Consider the following 20,206-nt stretch of genomic DNA (forward strand, 5'->3'; position numbering starts at 1 on the left):
GGGAATGGAGCTGGTGGGGGTGAGGGAACACAGGCCTCTCTCAGGGTGTGTGTTGGGGGGACCCCAGGGAATCTGAGGAGGAGACAGTTACCACCTTTCACGCCTGGCCAGGCGGCTTGCAGCCTCTCTGCTATCTGTCTTCAGTTCCAACCGCAGTAAGGCAGCATGTAACCTGGGCTCTACTGGTCTAAACCATAGTTTTCTGCTGACCCAGAAGTTCTAGAAATAGAAAAGTCCAAACTCTGCTTCCAGGCTTTTGTAGAGGTGGAGAAAAGCAGAGTGCCTGGGGAAGAGGTTGTTAGCAACAACAAACTGGTAATGTCCTCCCTGGGGTGAGGGCGATTTTTGGGCTTTTTTCCCCCCCTGTCCCTGCCCTCAGGCTAAAGTGGTGCAGTCTGTTACCTTGGAGATCAGCTAACACTTCCTGGGCTGATCGAGCTACACTGTGGAGTTGCTTGGAGGAGCTTAGAGGAAGTGGGAGCCAGGAAAAGCAGAGACCTCTCTTTCTCTCCCAAAGATGGAAAAATAAATGGAGAAATGCAGGCGAGGGTGAGTGTCACAGGGTTGGCAGGGTGGTTAAGAGAGGGTGAGGCACACTCAGACACTAAGCTTGGAACCGAGTAAGAAAGGTTTAGGGAGCCTGGGCCCTTGGGCCTCCGCTCCCTACAAGCCAGGTACTGTGCCAGGTGCTGGAGATGTAACAGTGGACCAGGAAGGAGCCAGGCTGCTTGGGAGAAGGACCCTGACAACTTGGTATGAGGCAGCCCCGGGCGGGCGGAAGTAGGTGGAAACGATTTCCTTCCTGGGGGCTGGCAGGCAACAAATGGGGTTCAGAAAAGACTTGATGGGTTTTCTTGTCAAGCAAAAAGGGCACAGGGTGTTTCTAGTAGGTCCACCTGGAGCCAAGAAGGCTATGAAGCAGCCAGGTGTACGTAAGTAGGGGCTGCCCAGGCCATAGAAGGGTAAGAGATGAGGAAGAGGTTAAGAACAGGTCCTGGAGGAAGGTAAACCTTTCAAACGTTCAGCTTGATTATCCACAGGCACCATGGCAGATTCTAAACAGGTGAACGACTCTGCATGTCGGAAAAATCATTCTGGCAGTAGAATGTAAAATGCATTGGATGGGGACAAGACTTCGGTTATTTGGCCATTCAAAATACAAACCCTGGGTGTGGTTTCTTCCTGGATGTTTAGGATAATCCAGCTATTAGCAAACCAGGAGTGAGTGAACCAACGGGAGCTTTTCTTTTATCCAGTAACCAGAGCTTTCTCCTTTTGCTCTCGATGCCATCTCCTAAGGGCCAGCTTACATATTCTCTTCCCACCTGAGCCCAGTCCCCCAGGGTAACGTGACCCACCTTCATCTGAACTCTGGACCTGCCCTGAATGCATTTATTCAAATGCTTTTTTGAGCAGTTATTATGTTCTAGGCACTGATTAAGCGAAAAGGTTCTAAAAATGAACCTTAACTAAGTCCCTGCCCTCGAGTATTTTCCTTTTAGTGAGTTGATGGGTGGGGGCAAACAGTGATAAGTAAATATGGAGCACTTCAGATGATAAACCGGCCCCTGGAGGAAACAAGGCAGGGTGGAGGGGGGTACTCTTTGAGATGAGCTGATCAAAGGAGCTGTCTCTAATTAGGTTTCATTTGAGTCAAGACCTGAGGGTAAGACCTGTGTCCACTTCATCTCTGCCTCCCCAGTACCAGCTCTTGCTGGCATCCCTGCAGATACCCTAAAAAACTTTCCTGGAATGAATGATCACTTTATACTGAAGTGTTTGAAGTAGGAGTGTGTATTCTAATGCTATTCTACATTTCTATAGTACTCTGTATGTACAGAGCTCTTTGACATTCTCAACTTCCTTTGACCTGACAGTTGAGTTGAAGTAGGCCAAGCAGTTACCAGTAACCCTATTGCATTCGGCAGACTGAATAAACCCAAGTTCCAGTGCTTTCTAGAACACCACACTGTTTCTTTGGTTTTATGCTGACCACACTCTCCTCCATCAGCCCACACTGGTCGGTCACCCTAGACTCCCATCCTCAGGCCTCTGAGTTCATGAAATTGTGAATCACTCACTGAAAAGAGGGAACTGGAACCCTGTGGGTGTCCAGTGTTCGCAAAGCATTACTATTTCAACAGTCTCTGCCACTGGTCTCTCAGCCAGGTGTAACTGAAGGAAAGCCAGTTGTTTTTAAACATTTTTTAGCATTAACAACATTACCACATTATCTTGGCTCTTCCCAGATGACAAAGCATCCTCTCAATAAAAGGTTAAAAACCCCAGAGAGAAAAGCAAGTTGCTGAACCATCATTAGGCTATTTTATTTAATGATTTCATAAGAACACACACTCTTATTTTTCAAGCTGCAACTCCATTTGGAGTTTCTCACTTGCTGTGTCTCGGCCATTTTTTTTTTTTTTTTGGTTGCAAGTAACAGAAACCTAAATGAGCTAGCTTCAGCAGAAAGATTGGAAATTATAAGGAACAGGGTTTTTCATGGAACCCAAAAGCGGAAAGCGAAGGCAGTTCTCACAGGTGCCTGGGATCAGCATTTAGAAGTTCACGAACCAAGGCAGTTTCTTGACTTCCTCCTCTCCTTTCACCTCCCCTCCCCCAAATATTTATTACCAGCCAGTCCCTGCTCTCATGTAGCTTACAGTCTAATAGGAGAGAGACACCATAATTTTTAAAAATCACACTAATGTATCATTCTAAAATAAAAATAAGTATTCCAAAAGAAAGCACAGTTCTGTGAAAGTTTACATAACACGAAGGAGCCAAAATACAGTGAGAGGGTGAAGACTTCCCAGAGGAAGTGACACTGATGCTAAAACACTAAGAATGAGTTGGGGGAGGGGTGTGTGGTGGGTGGAATGCTGCAGAGCAAAGACAGCACATGAAAAGGCCCTGTGGTTAAAGGAACTGTATACCATCCCAGGAACTGAAGGGAGGCGTTGTGGAACACAAGGTGTGGGGAGCAGGGGTGAAGTAAGAAAGCTGGAAAGGTACAGGTGGACAGCACCCATATTATGCAAGACCTCAAATGCCATCACAAGGACGTTAGTCTTCATCCTAGAAATGAAGGTAAGCCTTAGGGAGAAGAGGGGTTATGACATTGGTTTTGTGTTTTTAAAAGATCACTCTGACTGCAGTGAGGACAGACTAGATGGGGGTGGGGGAAGTCTGAGGGGATGTAGAAAGGCCAGTGAGGGTCTACTGCAGTTGCCTGTGACAGAGATGACAGTGATCTGGACACAGAATGTCACTGGAGACAGATAAGTGGAGAGGGAAAGTTAACAAGATTAGGTGATGGATTGGATGTGGGGAATGAGGTGTCAGGAGTAATTCCTAGGTTTCTGACCCATGTGAATAGATGGAGAGTGGCTCTATTCTCTCAACTGGAGAACAATGAAAAGAGAATAGGTCAGTAAGGAATAAATGAATTCCATCTTGAACACGTTGGGTTTGGGGTACTTCAGAGGGAAATATCCAGTGTTGATGAATACATGGGTTTGCAGTCAGAGTGGGAGGTTTGGATTTTTGACATACAATTTAGGAGTCGATGTATGCAGGTGGTAGTTGAAACTATGGGCAAGGAAGGGTAAGACCGCCTAGGAAAAGCGGATAGAGAGAGAAGGGAAGAGAGTGCATAATTTAGCCTCAAGCAAGAGCAACTTAAAATGCTCAGGTAAAGGAGAGCGAGCCTGGAAGGGAGACAAGGAAGGATCTGGCAGAGAGGGTAGAAGGCAGGAGAGAATGGCCCTAGGGAAACCAAGGCAGGGAATGACCACTCACTCCTCTTTATCTGAAGACAGGCTTTTCCTGCTTCTAAATGTACATGGCGGTCCCTTAGCTCTTAACTCTGAATTCCCAGGGAAGATGTGATGGACCCATCTTGTTCCTGTCCACTGCTGACTCAGCGGGGAGAAGGAGGCTGCAGGGTCACCTCTTTGAGTGCAGATGCAGTTCTCAAAGGAAAAGAACTCAATGTCATCTCAGTATTTTCCTCTCCTCTCCCTATTCTTAAAGTCCTTATGGTCACTCATTGCCCTCTCTGCCCAGTTCAGCCCTCATCATGTTCTGAACATGGCCACCTCCTTTCTGTCCTTCGCAAAGATCAAAGTTCAAGACACCTACACTGACCACCTTAGCTATCCAAAGGTAGATCCCTTATTTAAGTAATCTCTACACCCCATGCAGCTTCAGCTAATGACCCTGAGATCAAGAGTCTTCTGACTGAGCCAGCCAGGCGCTCCATAGAGACATTTTGGTTGTCACATCTTGGGAGACAGCAATGCTATTGGCATCTAGTGGGTCGAGGCTTAGCAGCATCCAACAGCCTCACAATCGAGAATGAGCCTGTCCAAAATGTCAAAAGTTCTAAAATTGAGAAGCCTCTGTTACCTTGTTCACCGTCATATCCTCAGCACCTAGCACAAAGCCTGATACCTAGGAGGTATTCAATAAGAACTTATTAAATGAACGAATGACAGAATTGAGTTGACTATAGATACCCCAAGGCTGTTGTCTCTGTGCTGCATTTATCTTTCTCTTTCCTGGTATTCCTCTTCTCCCTAGGAAAATAAGCATTGGATGTTTTTATAATGGCTACACATACTAGTCATGTCTCCCATGGTCAAGATCATACGTTTCTGGAAAACCACTGGTAAGCATCTTTGATTTTTTAAATGAAAACAATAGCAACAAAGTTTTGTTCAAGGCAGTTGAAGGGGGAATACTTGTCTTGAAGTGAGACTGGATAAATGATCATGGCATCATCTTATGCCCAATGGCTTCAGTTTTCCTTGCTACCAGAACGATAGAATAAAATGTCTTATGAACCTGGGGTCCACCTTTTATCAGGCCTCTACAGCATCCCTTCCCAGTTACTGTACAGAAATAAAAATGTCTCTGGAGACCCTTATAATGTGGAATCAAATGTCTAGTGCTGGGACATTGACCAATCATTCACTGTGTGTTTTGTAGCATGAGAAGAACCAATGGCAGAAATCCAAAGAAGCAGTTGGACCAGAAGGATATCTGTGGACTTGGCCAAAATCCAGACAATGGACTACTGGTTACACATGTTAACCAGACACAGGACTTACTGGTAAAAACCATAGTGCTTTAACTGAGTCATAGTGCTTACAAATCATAGTCCGGAAATGCAGAATGTGTTCTTTCTTTCCTCACATAGAATCTTGGGGTTAAAAAGATAAGTTAAGCATTCATCTCTAATCCTCTGCCTTTGTTTGTTTTACAGAAAGAGTGTAAGTGGGGGCAGAGAGGGGTCAAAGGAGAGAGAGAGAATCCCAAGCAGGCTCCACATCCAGCATGGAGCCCAATGCAGGGCTCAATCCCACAACCCTGAGATCATGACATGAGCTGAAAGCAAGAAACACATACTTAACTAACTAAACCATCCTCTGCCTTTAGAAATGACAGGAATCTCTATGCTTTTATGCAAAATTATAATGCCTTCTTGACCATATCATTAAATCTTCAGGAGTAAATGAACACTGTCTATAATATGAAAGCCTGAAGACGGAGGAATGTAGTTCTAAAATTCCTCTTTCTAAGATTTGCCTTTCTGTTAATATTCTCTAAAACCTAGATCCAAAACTCAGTTTCAAGAAATGCTATCAGAACAGGAGCAATATGGCAGGAGAATTAACTTCTAGAATAACCAGAACTGTGGTTTTAGGCTGACTTTTAGGTTTTAGTTCATGTCAGTCAACTATTTTCCCACAATGGTGGCTAGACTGTATAGAACTCAAAATTTACTCTACCATAGAAACCGGTGTGATCAGGAGCTGTTAGGTGCAAGCCTGGCCTATAATCATCTACCTAATCTATACAAGAGTTTAAAGATGATACCTTTGAAACGACATTCAGTCAATAAACAATACAGCTTTAAGGCTGGTAATTAAACAATCAGGAAAATGGTCCTATTTTACTTTTCTCAAGTATTAGCACTAATAGGAAAGCGATTTTAATGAAAAGAAAATGAGGAGACGTTAATACAGTCTTGAGATTCTGGGGGATTCTTTCAATGACTTCAGATGTTGATAATACGGGTTTTTGCTTCATCTAATTTCATATCAAATATGTGACTTCCCAGGTGTACAGGGGCCATTCCTACATCAGCCACAGCTGGGACCTCCTATACCTCACAAATGAATAGCAGTGGGAAAGAGGAAAAGGATCACCCCAAATTAAAGAGCTTCAGTGTGAAGCACATACCTTATTATATGATCAGTCTGCCCTACAGTCAGAATCTATAATATATATGTGTTAATGGTGGATCTTCAAATATTAATCATACAAAATCCATGTCCCAAAACATGATGAATTATTTCAAATTCAAGTATAATGGAAGAAAGGGAGTTGAGTTCTGAAAGATGAAGAGAGTGACACCTAGTGTTCATACAATGTAAAGCAGAGTTTCCCTAAATGTGAGATGGGGACCATGATTTTAATTGGTGCTGTTCAAGGGCAGGACATTAATTAGCATAAAATCACATGAGAAATTTATCTTTTTATCAGTTCTCCCTCAATCCTTCATTAGAATAGTCACAGTTCGGAGCTAACTTGAGCTTGGATTTGAATCTGAGCTGCACCACTTACCAGCTTATGTGACTGGGAAAACTATTTAAATTCTCTATACTTCATTTTTCTTTCTTTTTAATTAAAAAAAAATTAATGTTTATTTTTGAGAGAGAGACACGGAGCATGAGCAGGGGAGGGGCAGAGACAGAGAGGGAGACGCAGAATCCAGGCCCTGAGCTGTCAGCAACAAGCTTGACGCAGGGCTTAAACCTGTGAACCATGAGACCACGAATTAAGTCGAAGTTGGACAGTCAACCAACTGAGCCATCCAGATGCCCCATGTGCCTCAGTTTGCTTGTCAGTAAAATGGGGTAATGATAGTAACAACTTTTTAGAAATAAATGAGTTAATATATGGACACTGCTTGACACATAATAAGTGCTATTCAAGTGTTTGCTCTTAGTGTTCACACTTCTTTAACACTTGTTAATTTCTTTTTCTTTTTCTTTTTTTTTTTTTTTTTTTGCTAATTTCCTTTAGAAACAGGGCAGTGAGCAGACTTCAGGCATACAACTGAGGGCATCCAATGCTATCTAGCTGGAATATAATAGCATTTCATTTTCATTGAAGGGAGAAATAAGGATCATTGTTCAGATCTGGTTTGGTTTTGTTGTTGTTTAAGTTTTTATGTATGTATTTTGAGAGAGAGAGTGGGGAGGAGCACAAGTGGGTGAGGGGCAGAGAGAGGGAGAGAGAATCCCAAGCAGGGTCCATGCTGAGCCCAAAGCACAATTGTGAGATCCATGACCTGAGTCAAAACCAAGAGTCGAACGTCAAACAGACTGACCCACCCAGGCGCCCAGTTGTTGAGATGTTAACGCAGTGACATGCCTGGCTGAGTGCTATCATAGCTTCACATGCCTGTTTTACAGGTGAAAAAAGAGCCTCACCCACTGGGCCAGCATCACGAAGCAAGTAGATGGAGAACCCCGCATACTGCACTTTCTTCTCTCCTGCTCTTCTTTAGACTTTCCTCTTCCTGTGTCCTCTAACCCTGTCAGTCAGCTACCCACAGAATTTTCAACCCCCTGTGCTCCACCTCACCCACTACAATGAAAGCCCTGACAAATACAAGCCCAAGAAGCACCTACTTAGGGTTCAAGCAGGTGCCCGGGAGATGGGCGCAGCCATTTTTTTGAATGTAGAAGGGAGTCTCGATGGGATAAACAGCGTGCAGACCTACTGACCTACTCCCCAGTCATCAGGTGCTGCAGGGCAGTCTCTGTCATAGTGGGACTGAGCTGGCCTCCGGTATGGTGCCATTCCCCACCCTGAGTGAGTCATGGCCAACTCTGGCAGTGTTTACATCCTAGCTATATCACACAAACTGCAGTGATCGCGCTGGAAGCCCTGTCTGAACCAGGCCTTGCACGCCTACCCAGCCCCTACTCATGTCACCTTACAAAAAGCAGCAGCCACCTTTCTGCCCCTCAAATGCTCTGACTCCTTTTCTGCTCCATGCCTCTCCCCAGAATATGTGTTCCCTAGCTATGCACAGGGCTGGCTCCTTCTTGACCTCCAGGTCTTGACTCACAGAGGCCTCCTCTGATCCCTGCCCCAGCTGAAGTGACCTCTCCATCCCCACCCTATTCACTGTCTATCACATTCCCTGCTCTATTTTCTTTTCTTTCTTTTTTTAAAAATTTATTTTTGAGAGACAGAGAGAGACAGAGCACAAGCTGGGGAGAGGCATTGAGAGAAAGAGAGAGAGAGAGAGAGAGAGAGAGAGAGAGAGAATCCGCAGCAGGCTCCAGGCTCTGAGCTGTCAGCACAGAGCCCAACGTGGGGCTCAAACTCAGAAACTGAGAGCAAGACCTGAGCCAAAGTCAGACGCTCAACTGACTGAGCCACCCAGGCACCCCATCCATTTTCTTACTATAACTGTTCCTTTCTGAAATTTTATACATTGATTTCATTTTTTCTCTGCTGTCCACTTGCCCACTCTGGAACGTAAGCTCCAGGAAGGCAAGAACATTTCTATCTTGTTCACACTGTAGCCCTACCACAAGTGACCGTGCCTAGTGTGTAGAAGAGCTCTGGAACACCCACCGGGGAGAGAAAGAAATGCCGCCAGGAGAGGCTGATCAAGGCCAGGTGGGCTCAAAGCCTCTGATTAGTTTTCTCCACCGTGTGGTTCCCAGAAAGCATCACCAATGTTGAATGCTTGCCATGGACAACTTCAGCTCCATCACCAAGGCCACCACCCAAATCCTGAGCTTGGGACTATGTAACTGTGTCATTAGGTATAAACAAGGGGTATAGTCCTTTTTATGGCCAGAGTCCTACAATGAGGAAATTCTATATGTAAAACTTTTACCTGCTGCTCCTGTTTCCTCTGGACTAGACAGGATAAGCCCATTCCCCTCCATCAGCCAACAAATGTTTGTTGAGGACCCTTCAGACTGATGGAAGGCAAAACTCATACACTTGGAAAAATACAGAAAATCCAAGTGTAGAAATAAACAAAGACCACCCGAGTGAGAACAGGCAATTTATTCAGAGCTTGCTCTAGCGAGGGAGTCAGCCACCGTCTCTTGTGTTTGGCAGAGACTCAAAGGCAGGGGAGTGGGAAAGCTTAGTGTGTGCCCTGAAAGAAGGGTTTGACATAAGGAAGTTGGAGGCGGGCATCTCATAGGATGGGTTTTGAGGGCGTATTTGGCCTTTTCTGAGCTGGATGTGGGATAAAAAATAGGAAAGCCAGCAATCTTAGACTAGTCCTGACCCTTCTGAACCAGTGGCTACAGTTGTGGTTTGGCTTCGTGCACTGGCGGCTACAGAGGTCATGGGTTGGAGTTGTATTGTCGTATATGGTCTGGCCGTTGTTAGTCTGTATATTCAGTCTCTCATGAGGCAGGATGTGGTGAGTGACACTTGAATTGTCTAGCCACATTCTGGGGATGAGGTGACAGATAAGAATGGGGATTTCCAGAGCAACCGGCTCAGGACACAGGCCTCCTCATTCCTCAGTTTCCTCAGCAAGGTGAGTTCTTGAACAGACTACATTCACAGTTGGCAACTCTTGGACATCTGTGTGGAGGGAACCTAGGGCATCCTCAGCCTTGCCCTCTCTCTCCTCAGTTTTCTTTTGATTCTGGCTCTGTCTCACAGAGGCTGCAGGGAGATAAGACCCAACCTTCAGCTTGGGAGGACCCGGAAGACTGGCTTTCCACGCACAGTTTACAGTTTGAGAGGCTCACCTTGGCTGACCTGATAAACCAGGGCACCACAGTGCTGTAAGTCTGACTTCACTCCCTTCACCCCCAAGCCTTCAATGACACACCCCACCCCCAGGCTGGAGACACCCCTTCATAAGACTTTGCTTCTTCAGGGAGGAGGGCAGCAGTGTCATGAGGAAAGTACACTTCTCCACCCAGATCATCCACCAATTTGAATCAAAGCTTTCTGGGTAAGTATGTTTTTCAGTCTCTTCTCAAAAACCCCAGAGCTCCAGAATTTCCTCATTTCAGCAGCCTGAAAGTAACTTTGTTCAGACAACAATCTCTGGGTTCTCAGGCTGCTCTTTCCCACTTCCAGCCCTGATTCCCTTTTTCCTCAAATGAAGGGATTGAACCATACCAATTTTTCTCAGCCCTTTAAAACCCATGAACCATTTGGGCACCTGGGTGGCTCAGTTGGTTGGGCATCCAACTCTTGACACCAGTGCAGGTCATGATCTCAGAGTTCATGAGATGGAGCCCACATCAGGGTCTGTGCTGGGTGTGGAGCCTGCTTGGAATTCTCTCTCCCTCTTTCTGTCCCTCCCATGCTTACATTCTCTCCAGATAGATAGATAGATAGATAGATAGATAGATAGATAGATGTCAATGGAAAGAATGGATTATTTAGTAAACTGTTTTGGATAGTCAGCTTACCATTTAGAAAAGAAGAAATGAATTGATGCACCAAAGTAACATGGTAAATGAATATAAAAATTGACATCTCTGAAGTTAAAAAGAAAAGAAAAGAAAAGAAAATATGCGAGTTGACTGTGTGGTCTTAGAAATAAAGAGAAGACCTTTCTATATTTGCAAAGTCAGCCTCTATTAATAAAAAGACCATGATTGTATTTTAAGGGTAAACAATAGCCTTTGTACAATACACATGAAAGGGTAATATTCTGGGGCGCCTGGGTGGCTTAGTCGGTTAAGCGTCCGACTTTTGCTTAGGTCATGATCTCGCGGTTCGTGGGTTCGAGCCCCGCGTCGGGCTCTGTGCTGACTGCCAGCTCAGAGCCTGGAGCCTGTTTCAGTCTGTGACTCCCTCTCTCTCTGACCCTCCCCTGCTCATGCTGTCTCTCTCTCTCTCTCTCTCTCTCTCCTAGAAATAAATAAACATTAAAAAAAATTAAAAAAAAAAAGAAAGGGTAATATTCTATATAATGAGGCCTTACAAAGCAACATGAAACCAAACATAAAAATTGAAAAATGGACAAAGAAAATGAATAAACAATTCAGAACATGGAATACAGAACACTAAAAGTATATATAAGCATATATTTTTTATTTTATTTTTTACTTTTTTTTAATGTTTCTTTATTTTTGAGAGAGACAGAGTGAGCACACAAGCAGGGGAGGGGCAGAGAGAGAGAGAGGGAGACACAGAATCCCAAGCAGGCTCCAGCTGTCAGCACAGAGCCTGATGTGGGGCTCGAACTCATGAGCTGTGAGATCATGACCTGTGAGATCATGACCTGAACCAAAGTCAAGACACTTAACCAACTGAGCCACCCAGGCACCCCTAAAAGTATATATATCTTAATGTTCACTCTTTCTAGTAATCAAAGAAATTCAGCGTGCATGCTCTCTCTCTCTCCCTCTCTCAAAATAAACAATTAAAAATAAAATCCATGGGCCCTTTGGTTGAGCACATAAAACCTCACACCTTCATTTGATGTGAAATAGTTAAGAGTGACTACTTTCAACGACAGACTGATTGAGCTTCTACTTTTGCAAATTGCATGTCAAAACCAGATTTTCATAGCATATGTATATATTCCATCCCTGCTGTAGCAATCTGTGATCCATGATTACTATTTGTGTAAAGTTTCTTAAAAGGCTATAATAATAATTAATACCCATCATTTATTAACATGTCAGGAATTCTGCCAAGGCCTATGTGCATTATCTTATTTAAGCCTCTCCGCTTCTCTTTTGCCTTTTGGCAGATCGAGTATAGTATCTGTTCTTATCAGTTTAAACCTCTCAACAACTGGAAATACAGTGTCACTCTCAAGCCAATTATCTAAAATTCAGTTGATAACTGACCAATTTGTCAGATTTATCAAAACGTTTTAACTAACTTTTGTAACAATTTATATTGGGTATGAAGGTTTAAACAGGTTCTTAAAGAATTCTGCAATATTTTGGCAGACTTTTTAAATGTTTATTTCTTTATTTGTGAGGGAGAGAGCACGAGTGGGAGAGGGGCAGAGAGAGGGAGACAGGGAATCCGAAACAGGCTCCAAGCAGCAGCACTGAGTCCAAATCCTCAAACTGTGAGATCATTGAGATCCGGACTTGAGTTGAAGTTGGAGGCTTCACCGGCTGAGTCACCGAGGCTCCCCTTGGCTGATTTTATTTTTGAATCAGGCATGTTAAGGAATGTTCAAGCCTCTTCAGTAAATTCAAATTGACTTTCAGGGAATCAATTTGATTTTCAGCAAATTGACTATTGGCAAGTTGACTTGGGTAGAGCCCTGGAATTATCTTCATGTTGGAGATGATGAAGCTTAGGTTCAGAGAGGTTACCACACCTGTTGAAGGTCACACAGCTAGTAAATGGCAAAGCTGGATCTCAAGGACCAGCATGTCTCATTATGAAGCTCATACTCTAAGCTCTATTTGTAGCTTAAAACTGTCCCTACCACCCAGTCCCCCATGTTTTCACATCAAAGGTCTTGCTTGCCCTTCAGGAGGCTCCCAAATCCCACCTGCTCTCAATGAGGGCAATTCAGTTAAATTCAAGTGATGAGTCCTTAAATGGAGAACCTGTTACATGCTGTCTCCACCCAGCCATTGGAATGGTTTACAATGAGGCAAGTTCAAGAAGATCCCCCAGCTCCCTTTTGGAAACTAAGTCTTTTTACGTTAATCAGTCCACGGAGAACACACTGCTGAACTGCCACTGTTGGGCGTTTATGATCATCTCCCGGTGACTAGGAAGTCTCACCTGAGGAGACACAGGTTTGAGAAGAGCAAGACATTACCCAAAAATCCCATCCACACTTTCTTCCCACGCATGTAAGTGGCTGTTGCTCGCTGATGAAGCTGACCTTGGGTGATGAGCCTTTCTGGTGTTTTGGCAGAGCTATTGAACTCTATCAACAGAGAATCCAGTGGCTCGCAGAAAGCAGCAGGAAGGTAAGAGACTTGGATTTCATTCTCCACCCCCTTTTCCTCCTTCCATCTGTATTTGTTACAGCCCTTTCAGCTGCAAATGATAGACCTCCAACTTAAACTGGCTTAAACTAAAAAAAGGAATTTCTCAACCTACATAAATGAATAGCCCAAACACAGCTGTATCCATGGGCTCAGATGATGTCATCCCTTTGTCACTGGGCTCTGCTTTCCTCGGGTTTTATTCTTAGGAAGTCTCTCCCCAACTCGGGAAAGTGGTCACCAGCAGCTCTAGGCTTACATGACACCTGCTGAAGTGACATTTTGAAGAAGTCCTTACCTTCCTTTCCCAGTGTACCCTCCCAAGTCCTAGGATTGACTCTCTCTGGGCCAATTTAGATCATCACCGTAGCCAAGGGGTGAGATATGCTAACTGGCTAGACCTGGAACTAGAAGGTGGGGGACATGCAGGGAGATTGGGTATGTACCCCCAAACCTCATAGACTGAGAAAGGGGGACACGTGGTAGCACATGGAAAGCCAGAGTGCTGTTACCAGAAGAGGAAATGGATCCTGGACAGGTGAAAACAACAGATGTTCCCCTAAGCCATTTAACTTCAGACCCACAGTTCAAGTCATGACTAAGGCTGATCATCTGGACATAACTTCTCTGGGAAGTTTGAATAAATGCTTTCCTCAGACCCAAAGAGTTGAAAAGTGATCATGGGCAAATTAACCTTTGTTTTGCTTTCTTATTTGTGTCCACCTGTTTTCCTCCCGCTGATACATTACTGGCTCACCATTTGCTTCATTTTAGGTAATCCTCAATTCTTGCTTTAACCCTGGGACAGGCAGATGCTGAAATTCGTGCTCCCTGCTCCCAACCCCCACCCCTACACAAGACCAGTAGGTGACAACATAGTGCTGAGGCTGCTTGTCACAGCCGATTCCCTGGTGTCATCTACATTTCAGATCCAGAGCCTTCTTCACCCACTTAGATTGGTCAGTGGATGCATGAATCCAGCTTTGGCATGGCCCCTCTGGTTGCACTTGATAACACAGGCAGAGAAAACCCTGAGGGATGAAACCTTCACATACTCCAAAAACATCCATTCAGGGAATGCTCTGCACACCTCCTCACCCCCATTTCACCTATCCTAGCCCTTTTGACAAAGGAGGCAGGGATTGCCAGACCCTTTTTTCCTGTACCTTTTTTCTTTCTTTTTTAATGTTTATTCATTTTTGAGAGGGAGAGTGTGAGTAGGAGGGGCAGAGAGAGGTGGGGAGACAGAGGATCTGAAGTAGGATCCGTGCTGACAGCAGTGAGCATCAGGCTCAAACTCACGAACTGTGAGATCATGACCTGAGCTGAAGTTGGACACTCAACCCACTGACCCCTCCCAGGTGGCCCTGCTGTACCCTTTTCTGATGGAGCAACAGAGGAACCATGAAATAAGCCCAGATTGGATCCCAGGGAAGCAATCACCCCTAAACCAATTCGTGGGTTCTCTGGGTGCTGAGGCAGCCCGGGTTGCTGGATAGGCCAGCACTGGGCCCACTTCCTGACTACTGTCAGCAAGGCCATGGGCAAGTGGCCTCACTTCTCTAGGTGTCTGTTTCCATATTTATGGAGGATATTATGGCTTAAAATAAGTGGCATGCTGACAAATCTGGCCCACAGCCATGCTTTTCTTGGCCCACACAGTTTAAAATGTTTCTTAAGTTAGTTGCCAAGATTGAAAATTCTGTTGTTTCATGTTTATGTCTGTTTTTTAGCCCTCTCTTGAAAAATGGGAATACCTAGCATCACCAGGCTCCAATTCCGTCTTAAGTACTTATCCAGTTATTTCCACAGGAAAACATCTAGAATTCCAATGGCTATAAGTGTAAGAGAATGAACGTTTTCAATGATAAAAGCTCTAAAGGCAGTTTCCTTAAATTTTAAAAGGAATAGAACTGGCTCTAGATTTGAGCTCCTTTTGGCCCCTGAGGATTGGTAGTATGTTAGAGGCCTCAGACCTCATCTGGGTCATGAGTTCAGCAAATACTGATTGGAGGATTACTTTGTATTGGGCACTGGTCCAGAATTAAGGGTTAGAAGCGTGACCAATATGAAGGTCCCTCCTTCACAGAGATTATAGTCCAGTGCAAGAGGACAATGAATAATTTAGCAAATCACATGCAAGATCAAGTTAATGACAGTACTTAAAGAGAAGTAAAGCAAAGTAAGGGAGTCGAGAGTAGGAATGAAGGAGGGCTGTGCTTCTTTTAAATGTTTGTTTATTTTTGATATAGGGGAAAGAGGAGAGGGACAGAGAGAGGGAGACAGAGAATCTGAAGCTGACTTCTCCTTACCATCGTAGAGCCCAACACGGGGCTTGAACTCAAGAGCTGTGAGATCATGACCTGAGCTGAACTCAGACATTTAACCAACTGAGCCACCCAGGGATTCCAAAGGAGGGCTATTTAAATACAATGGTCAAGGAGGAGGCATTTGAACAGACAACTGACCTGAAGGAAATGAGGCCATTCCCATGTAGACATCTAGGGGAGAATGTTCCAGGCAGTGGAAACAGCAAATGCCCAGGCTCTAAGACAAGAACAGGCTTAGCATGTTCTAGAAGCAGCAAGCAGGCCAGTGCAGCAAGCACAGAGTGAACAACGTGGAGAAGGGGAGGAGATGAGGCTCAAATCAGGAATGTCCTTGCAGGGTTCAGATCTTATTCCATAGGTGAGGGTTTTAAGCAGGGAAGTGACATGATCTGACAAGTTTCAAAAAAGTCATTGTTGCTGCTTCATAAATTGATCATAGAGAACAAAGACCAGGTCAGAATGATGGTGTCTTAGGCTCAAGGACTCAGGTGGATGGAATGAGAAATGGTGGACTCAGGGCTTAGCTTGGAGGTAGACCTGGCAAGGCTGATGGACTGCCTGGGCTTGGGGTCAGAGTGGCTGGGGGTGTGTTCCAGGCTGTTCACGAGAGGACCAGGTGTGAGGAGGAAAATCAAGAGGTCTTGGTTTCAGCGCATGGAGTCTGAGAGGCTTGCGGGACAGTTGGGCAGAGACACAAGGGGGCAGTTGAATGCACATGTTTGGAGCTGCAGGAGAGCCCTGCCTCCTGGATTATCATCAGTGTACAAATGGTATTCACATCCCTGAGACACGGGAGATCATATAGGGGATGAGTGCAAAACAGCGGTTCTTAATGGGGGGGTGATTTTGTCCCCCTCAGTCCACCCCAGGGGACATTTGGTGTGGTCTGGAGAAATGGTTCGTTGTCCAGGCTGAGAGTGCGGCTTGCCAGAGAAGCTGCTGAACATTCTACAATGTATGGTCTGCTCCCCACAACAGGGGTTGTCCAGCTCAAACTGTCTCTAGTTTAGGAGGCGCCTGCATGGCTCATTCGGTTAAGCATCTAACTCTTGATTTTGGCTAAGGTCATGATCTCACAGTTCAGGATTCAAGCCCCATGTCGGGCTTTGTGCTGACAGCCTGGAGCTGATTGGGATTCTCTGTCTCCCTCTCTCTCTCTGCCCCTTCCCCCTTTGATCTTTATCAAATGAACATTTAAAAAAAAATTTTTTATAGTTTATTTATTTTTGAGACAGAGACAGAGCATGAGTGGGGGAGGGACAGAGAGAGAGGGAGACACAGAATCCAAAACAGGCTCCAGGTGCTGAGCTGTCAGCATAGAGCCTGATGCAGGGCTTGAACCCACGAACCGTGAGATCTGACCTGAGCTGAAGTTGGACGCTTAACCGACTGAGCCACCCAGGCACCCCATCAGATGAACATTTTTTAAAAATGTCAAAAGTTCGGGGTTTGACAAACCCTGGTGTAGATAAGGAAGAGAAAGGAGGATGGATCCCTAACCCTGTGCTTCTCAAACTTTTATGGAAGCCAGATCTCTTTTGGTAGTGGAGGAGGGCAGATTTTGTTAAAATGCAGACTCTAATTAGGCAAGTATAGGGTGGGACTTGAGATTTTACATCTAGCAAGTTCTCAGGACAGTCCCCTATTTAGACTTTGGGAGGAGAGGGGGGAGGGTAAGAAGAACTGGCCAGCAAGTGGAAGAAAAAACAGGAAAATGTGACGGCCTACAAGACAAGTGTATTTATTAAGTACTTCAACTTGTCACATTCTTGACACAGCCAAATGGTGTCCTATGGCACTCAGAACTGGATAAAGCAGAGAACTTACATTTGACCATTGGGTCTGGCAAGAGTGAGCTCATTGATCACCTTGTCACGTGTGGTTCAGGGGAGCAAGGAGGTGACAGCCTAATATGAGGGGGTCGTAGAGAAATGGGGGGTAAAGAAGCAACTCTAAAACAGGAAGCAGAGAAATGCGGGGGTAGGGGGTAAGCAGAAGGGAGAGGTGGGGTCCTGAAAGGTTTATTTCCTTTTTCCAATGGGCAATAGTACAGCGTATTTGTATGGTGATGGAAATGGTACAACAGACAAGGAGGAACTGGGGGTCCAGGAGAAGGGATGGTGACAGTAGCAAAGTCCCGATTTGACAAAAGATGAGCCAGTAATGGGAGCCACAGGGTTGGCCTTGGGAGCTTTGGTAGTTGCCATAGATACATTGTAACAAGGGGAAAGCTGAAGTGTGTGGGCAAAGAGGGGCAGGCAAGCATGGAAAGATTAAAAAACAAAACAGGGCTGGGGCACCTGGGTGGCTCAGTCGGTTTAGCGTCCGACTTCGGCTCAGGTCATGATCTCACGGTTCGTGGGTTCGAGCCCCACGTTGGGCTCTGTGCCGACAGCTCAGAGCCTGGAGCCTGTTTCTGATTCCGTGTCTCCCTCTCTCTCTGACCCTCCCCTGATCATGCTCTTTCTCTCTCTCTCTCTCTCTCTCTCAGAAATAAGTAAAACATTATGAAACAGAACAGGGGCCCCTGGCTGGCTCAGTCAGTGAAGCATGTGATGCCTGATCTCAGGGTCACGAGTTTAAGCCCCACATTGGGTGTGGGGATTACTTAAAAAAGAATAAAATAAAAAATAACTTAAACAAACAAAACCAAACTCTGGTTCATTTCTCTTGTCTCAGTGAAATCGGAGGCAAAAATCACTTTCTGAGGGAGTATAGAAAGGAAATGTTGGGGTGTGAGAGATCTAAAATACGCCTCTCTGAGAGCAGAAGTAAGTCAAACAGGAAAATTGGGCACGCAGAAAAGTGAGATTTCAGGCCAAAAACATCAAATGGAACCCACTGCCCCCAGAGAACTAGCGGTTTCATATGAATGAAAATCCCAGTTCATGATGCAGCTGTACCAGGATGAAGTCTGAGGCAGAGTCAGACCGCATTGGCATATTGAATGCGAGAGCCGTTAGAAACAGAATTAGAATGGGGCGCCTGGGTGGCTCAGTCGGTTGAGCGTCCGACTTTCGCTTAGGTCATGATCTCGCGGTTCGTGGGTTCGAGCCCCGCGTCGGGCTCTGTGCTGACTGCCAGCTCAGAGCCTGGAGCCTATTTCGGAGTCTGTGTCTCCCTCTCTCTCTAACCCTCCCCTGTTCACGCTGTCTCTCTCTCTCTCTCCTAGAAATAAGTAAAAACATTAAAAAAAAAAATAAAAAAAAAAAAAAAAAAAAAAAAAGAAACAGAATTAGAAACTCACAGAAATACCATGGCAGCCGGCGAGCTTGACACATCTGCCTTTGATTGGAAGAGTGGGCGAAAAATAAATAAGGAGCTAGAGAAATGGAATAAAATCAGCTGATGGAATTAGATATCCGATTTTATATCTTACAAAGGACACTTTTCTCTGGTCTCCAAATTTAATGGACATGCGTTACTTTATAAGAGTAGACGCGAAGGAAAAAACACTTGTAAAGAGTAGGCTGCCAGGAGATAGGAGCACATACTGCCCAGATCAAGATGTCAAGTCTTGCTTTTTCCTCTTTAAAATGGGCCTGCCTTCTGCTGCTTTTTGTGGTCGGGGGTATGTTCCAACGTCTGCATCATGCAGAGATGCCCAGTGAGAGGCTTCAGAGAAGCAGAGTTGTGCTGGCTATTTCCACACGCCCTCTTTGGTTTTAGGCATTTGGCCTCATCAAGGGAGCCAGAGTCGGCATCATCATTGATGTGTCTGCCATTGGCAGTGGTCCTCAGAAAGAGGCATTCCAAAACGACCTCCTGGTAAGTCTCTCTGGCACAGAGAAGTACCTGGTAACATTCCTTTAACCCCTTCCCTGTTGTGAACTTGCTCCTTGGCTTCCTTTATAGCAACTGCAAAATGAGATGTTTTGCAAAGAACAGTTCACACTTAATTAGCACCTACCTATCGTTATATGGTTATATGTTCTGCGAAACCCAACCATGGAGTCCTTTTCAGCTCCAGTATGAGCTTCTCATGTTCTTACCACAGCAGTCCCCTCTAGTGAGAATTTGCCAGAAGAGCTCCCTGTTCCCTGGAAAGAGGGCGGGAAGACTAATCAACTGGACTGACCCCAGCATAACATAGCCTCAGTCTCCTGGCCTTTTCTGCACCCAAGAGCTGTTTGCTTTGGCATCGTCCATAACAAAGAAGCTAAGAACTCCAGAGTTAGATGACTTGGGCTCAAGTTCTAGCCACCTCTGACACTTGGAGGCTGTGACCCTGCTACCTAATCTCCCTGTACCTAGGTTACCTCATCTGTAAAATGTGGAAGATAACAGTGGCCACCTGATGGGGTTGCCATAGGATGAAAGGAGTTCACTCGAGTTAAGTGCTCGGTACAAAGTCTGGCATGGAAAAAAACCTCTGTAGCCTCTGTGAACTAATGTCGAGAGGCTATTTTCTTATGGGAACCTCTAGAACTTTGGAAGCAGTAGTCAGTTCAAGGACTTTTATTAGGGTTCAATATGGACTCATTGTCCAGAATTATCCCTTGTTCCTGGGCTCAGTGGATGTCAGGAAACAGTGCAGATGCCTTCATGACACATCCCCGGGGCTGAATTTCTAAAGATCCCCCAGGTGAGCTGGTGGAATATTAGCCAGGGCAAGGGTCATGTTGGTGACATACGGATGAAATTCTGGGTAGCCAGGAAGAAGAGGGGGAGCTATCTTACTGCTGGGGATTCATCGGCTATAGCTTGAGAGCATCAAACAGGCTGGCATTGTGCCCATTGCATAGTCACTGTGTTTTGGCGAGAAACCACTGCCCCTGACCTCTGTCTCCCCTTTCTGGGTGCCACAGTGTAGGGTCCAACCATAGCTCGTGCCGAGATCAATAACCAAGATGCTCAAACCCCCCCCCCCCCCATATTACATGA

The 20,206-nt window shown here is 45.3% G+C and overlaps 1 protein-coding gene and 1 pseudogene across 2 annotated transcripts in view; both read left to right on the top strand.

Moving 5' to 3' along the window:
• Positions 1-328: 328 nt before the first annotated feature.
• Positions 329-20,206, top strand: part of VWA3A (von Willebrand factor A domain containing 3A) — a 61,882-nt gene continuing 42,004 nt past the window's right edge. The window contains exons 1-7 of one of the 2 annotated variants that reach the window (XM_039234450.1): positions 329-549; positions 4,585-4,672; positions 4,993-5,116; positions 9,724-9,848; positions 9,944-10,021; positions 12,920-12,974; positions 18,992-19,090. In XM_039234450.1, coding sequence (XP_039090381.1) covers positions 4,611-4,672; positions 4,993-5,116; positions 9,724-9,848; positions 9,944-10,021; positions 12,920-12,974; positions 18,992-19,090 — 543 coding nt within the window. In that variant the 5' untranslated portion in view covers positions 329-549; positions 4,585-4,610. Of the gene's footprint in view, positions 550-2,977; positions 3,091-4,584; positions 4,673-4,992; positions 5,117-9,723; positions 9,849-9,943; positions 10,022-12,919; positions 12,975-18,991; positions 19,091-20,206 lie in introns of those variants that run through there. The other variant, XM_039234451.1, reaches the window with a different exon arrangement.
• On the top strand, positions 11,759-11,918 carry LOC120233299 (annotated as a pseudogene).

Source organism: Hyaena hyaena, unplaced genomic scaffold, assembly GCF_003009895.1.
Source record: "Hyaena hyaena isolate Hyena2069 unplaced genomic scaffold, ASM300989v1 scaffold_88, whole genome shotgun sequence".
NCBI classification, from domain to species: Eukaryota; Metazoa; Chordata; class Mammalia; order Carnivora; family Hyaenidae; genus Hyaena; species Hyaena hyaena.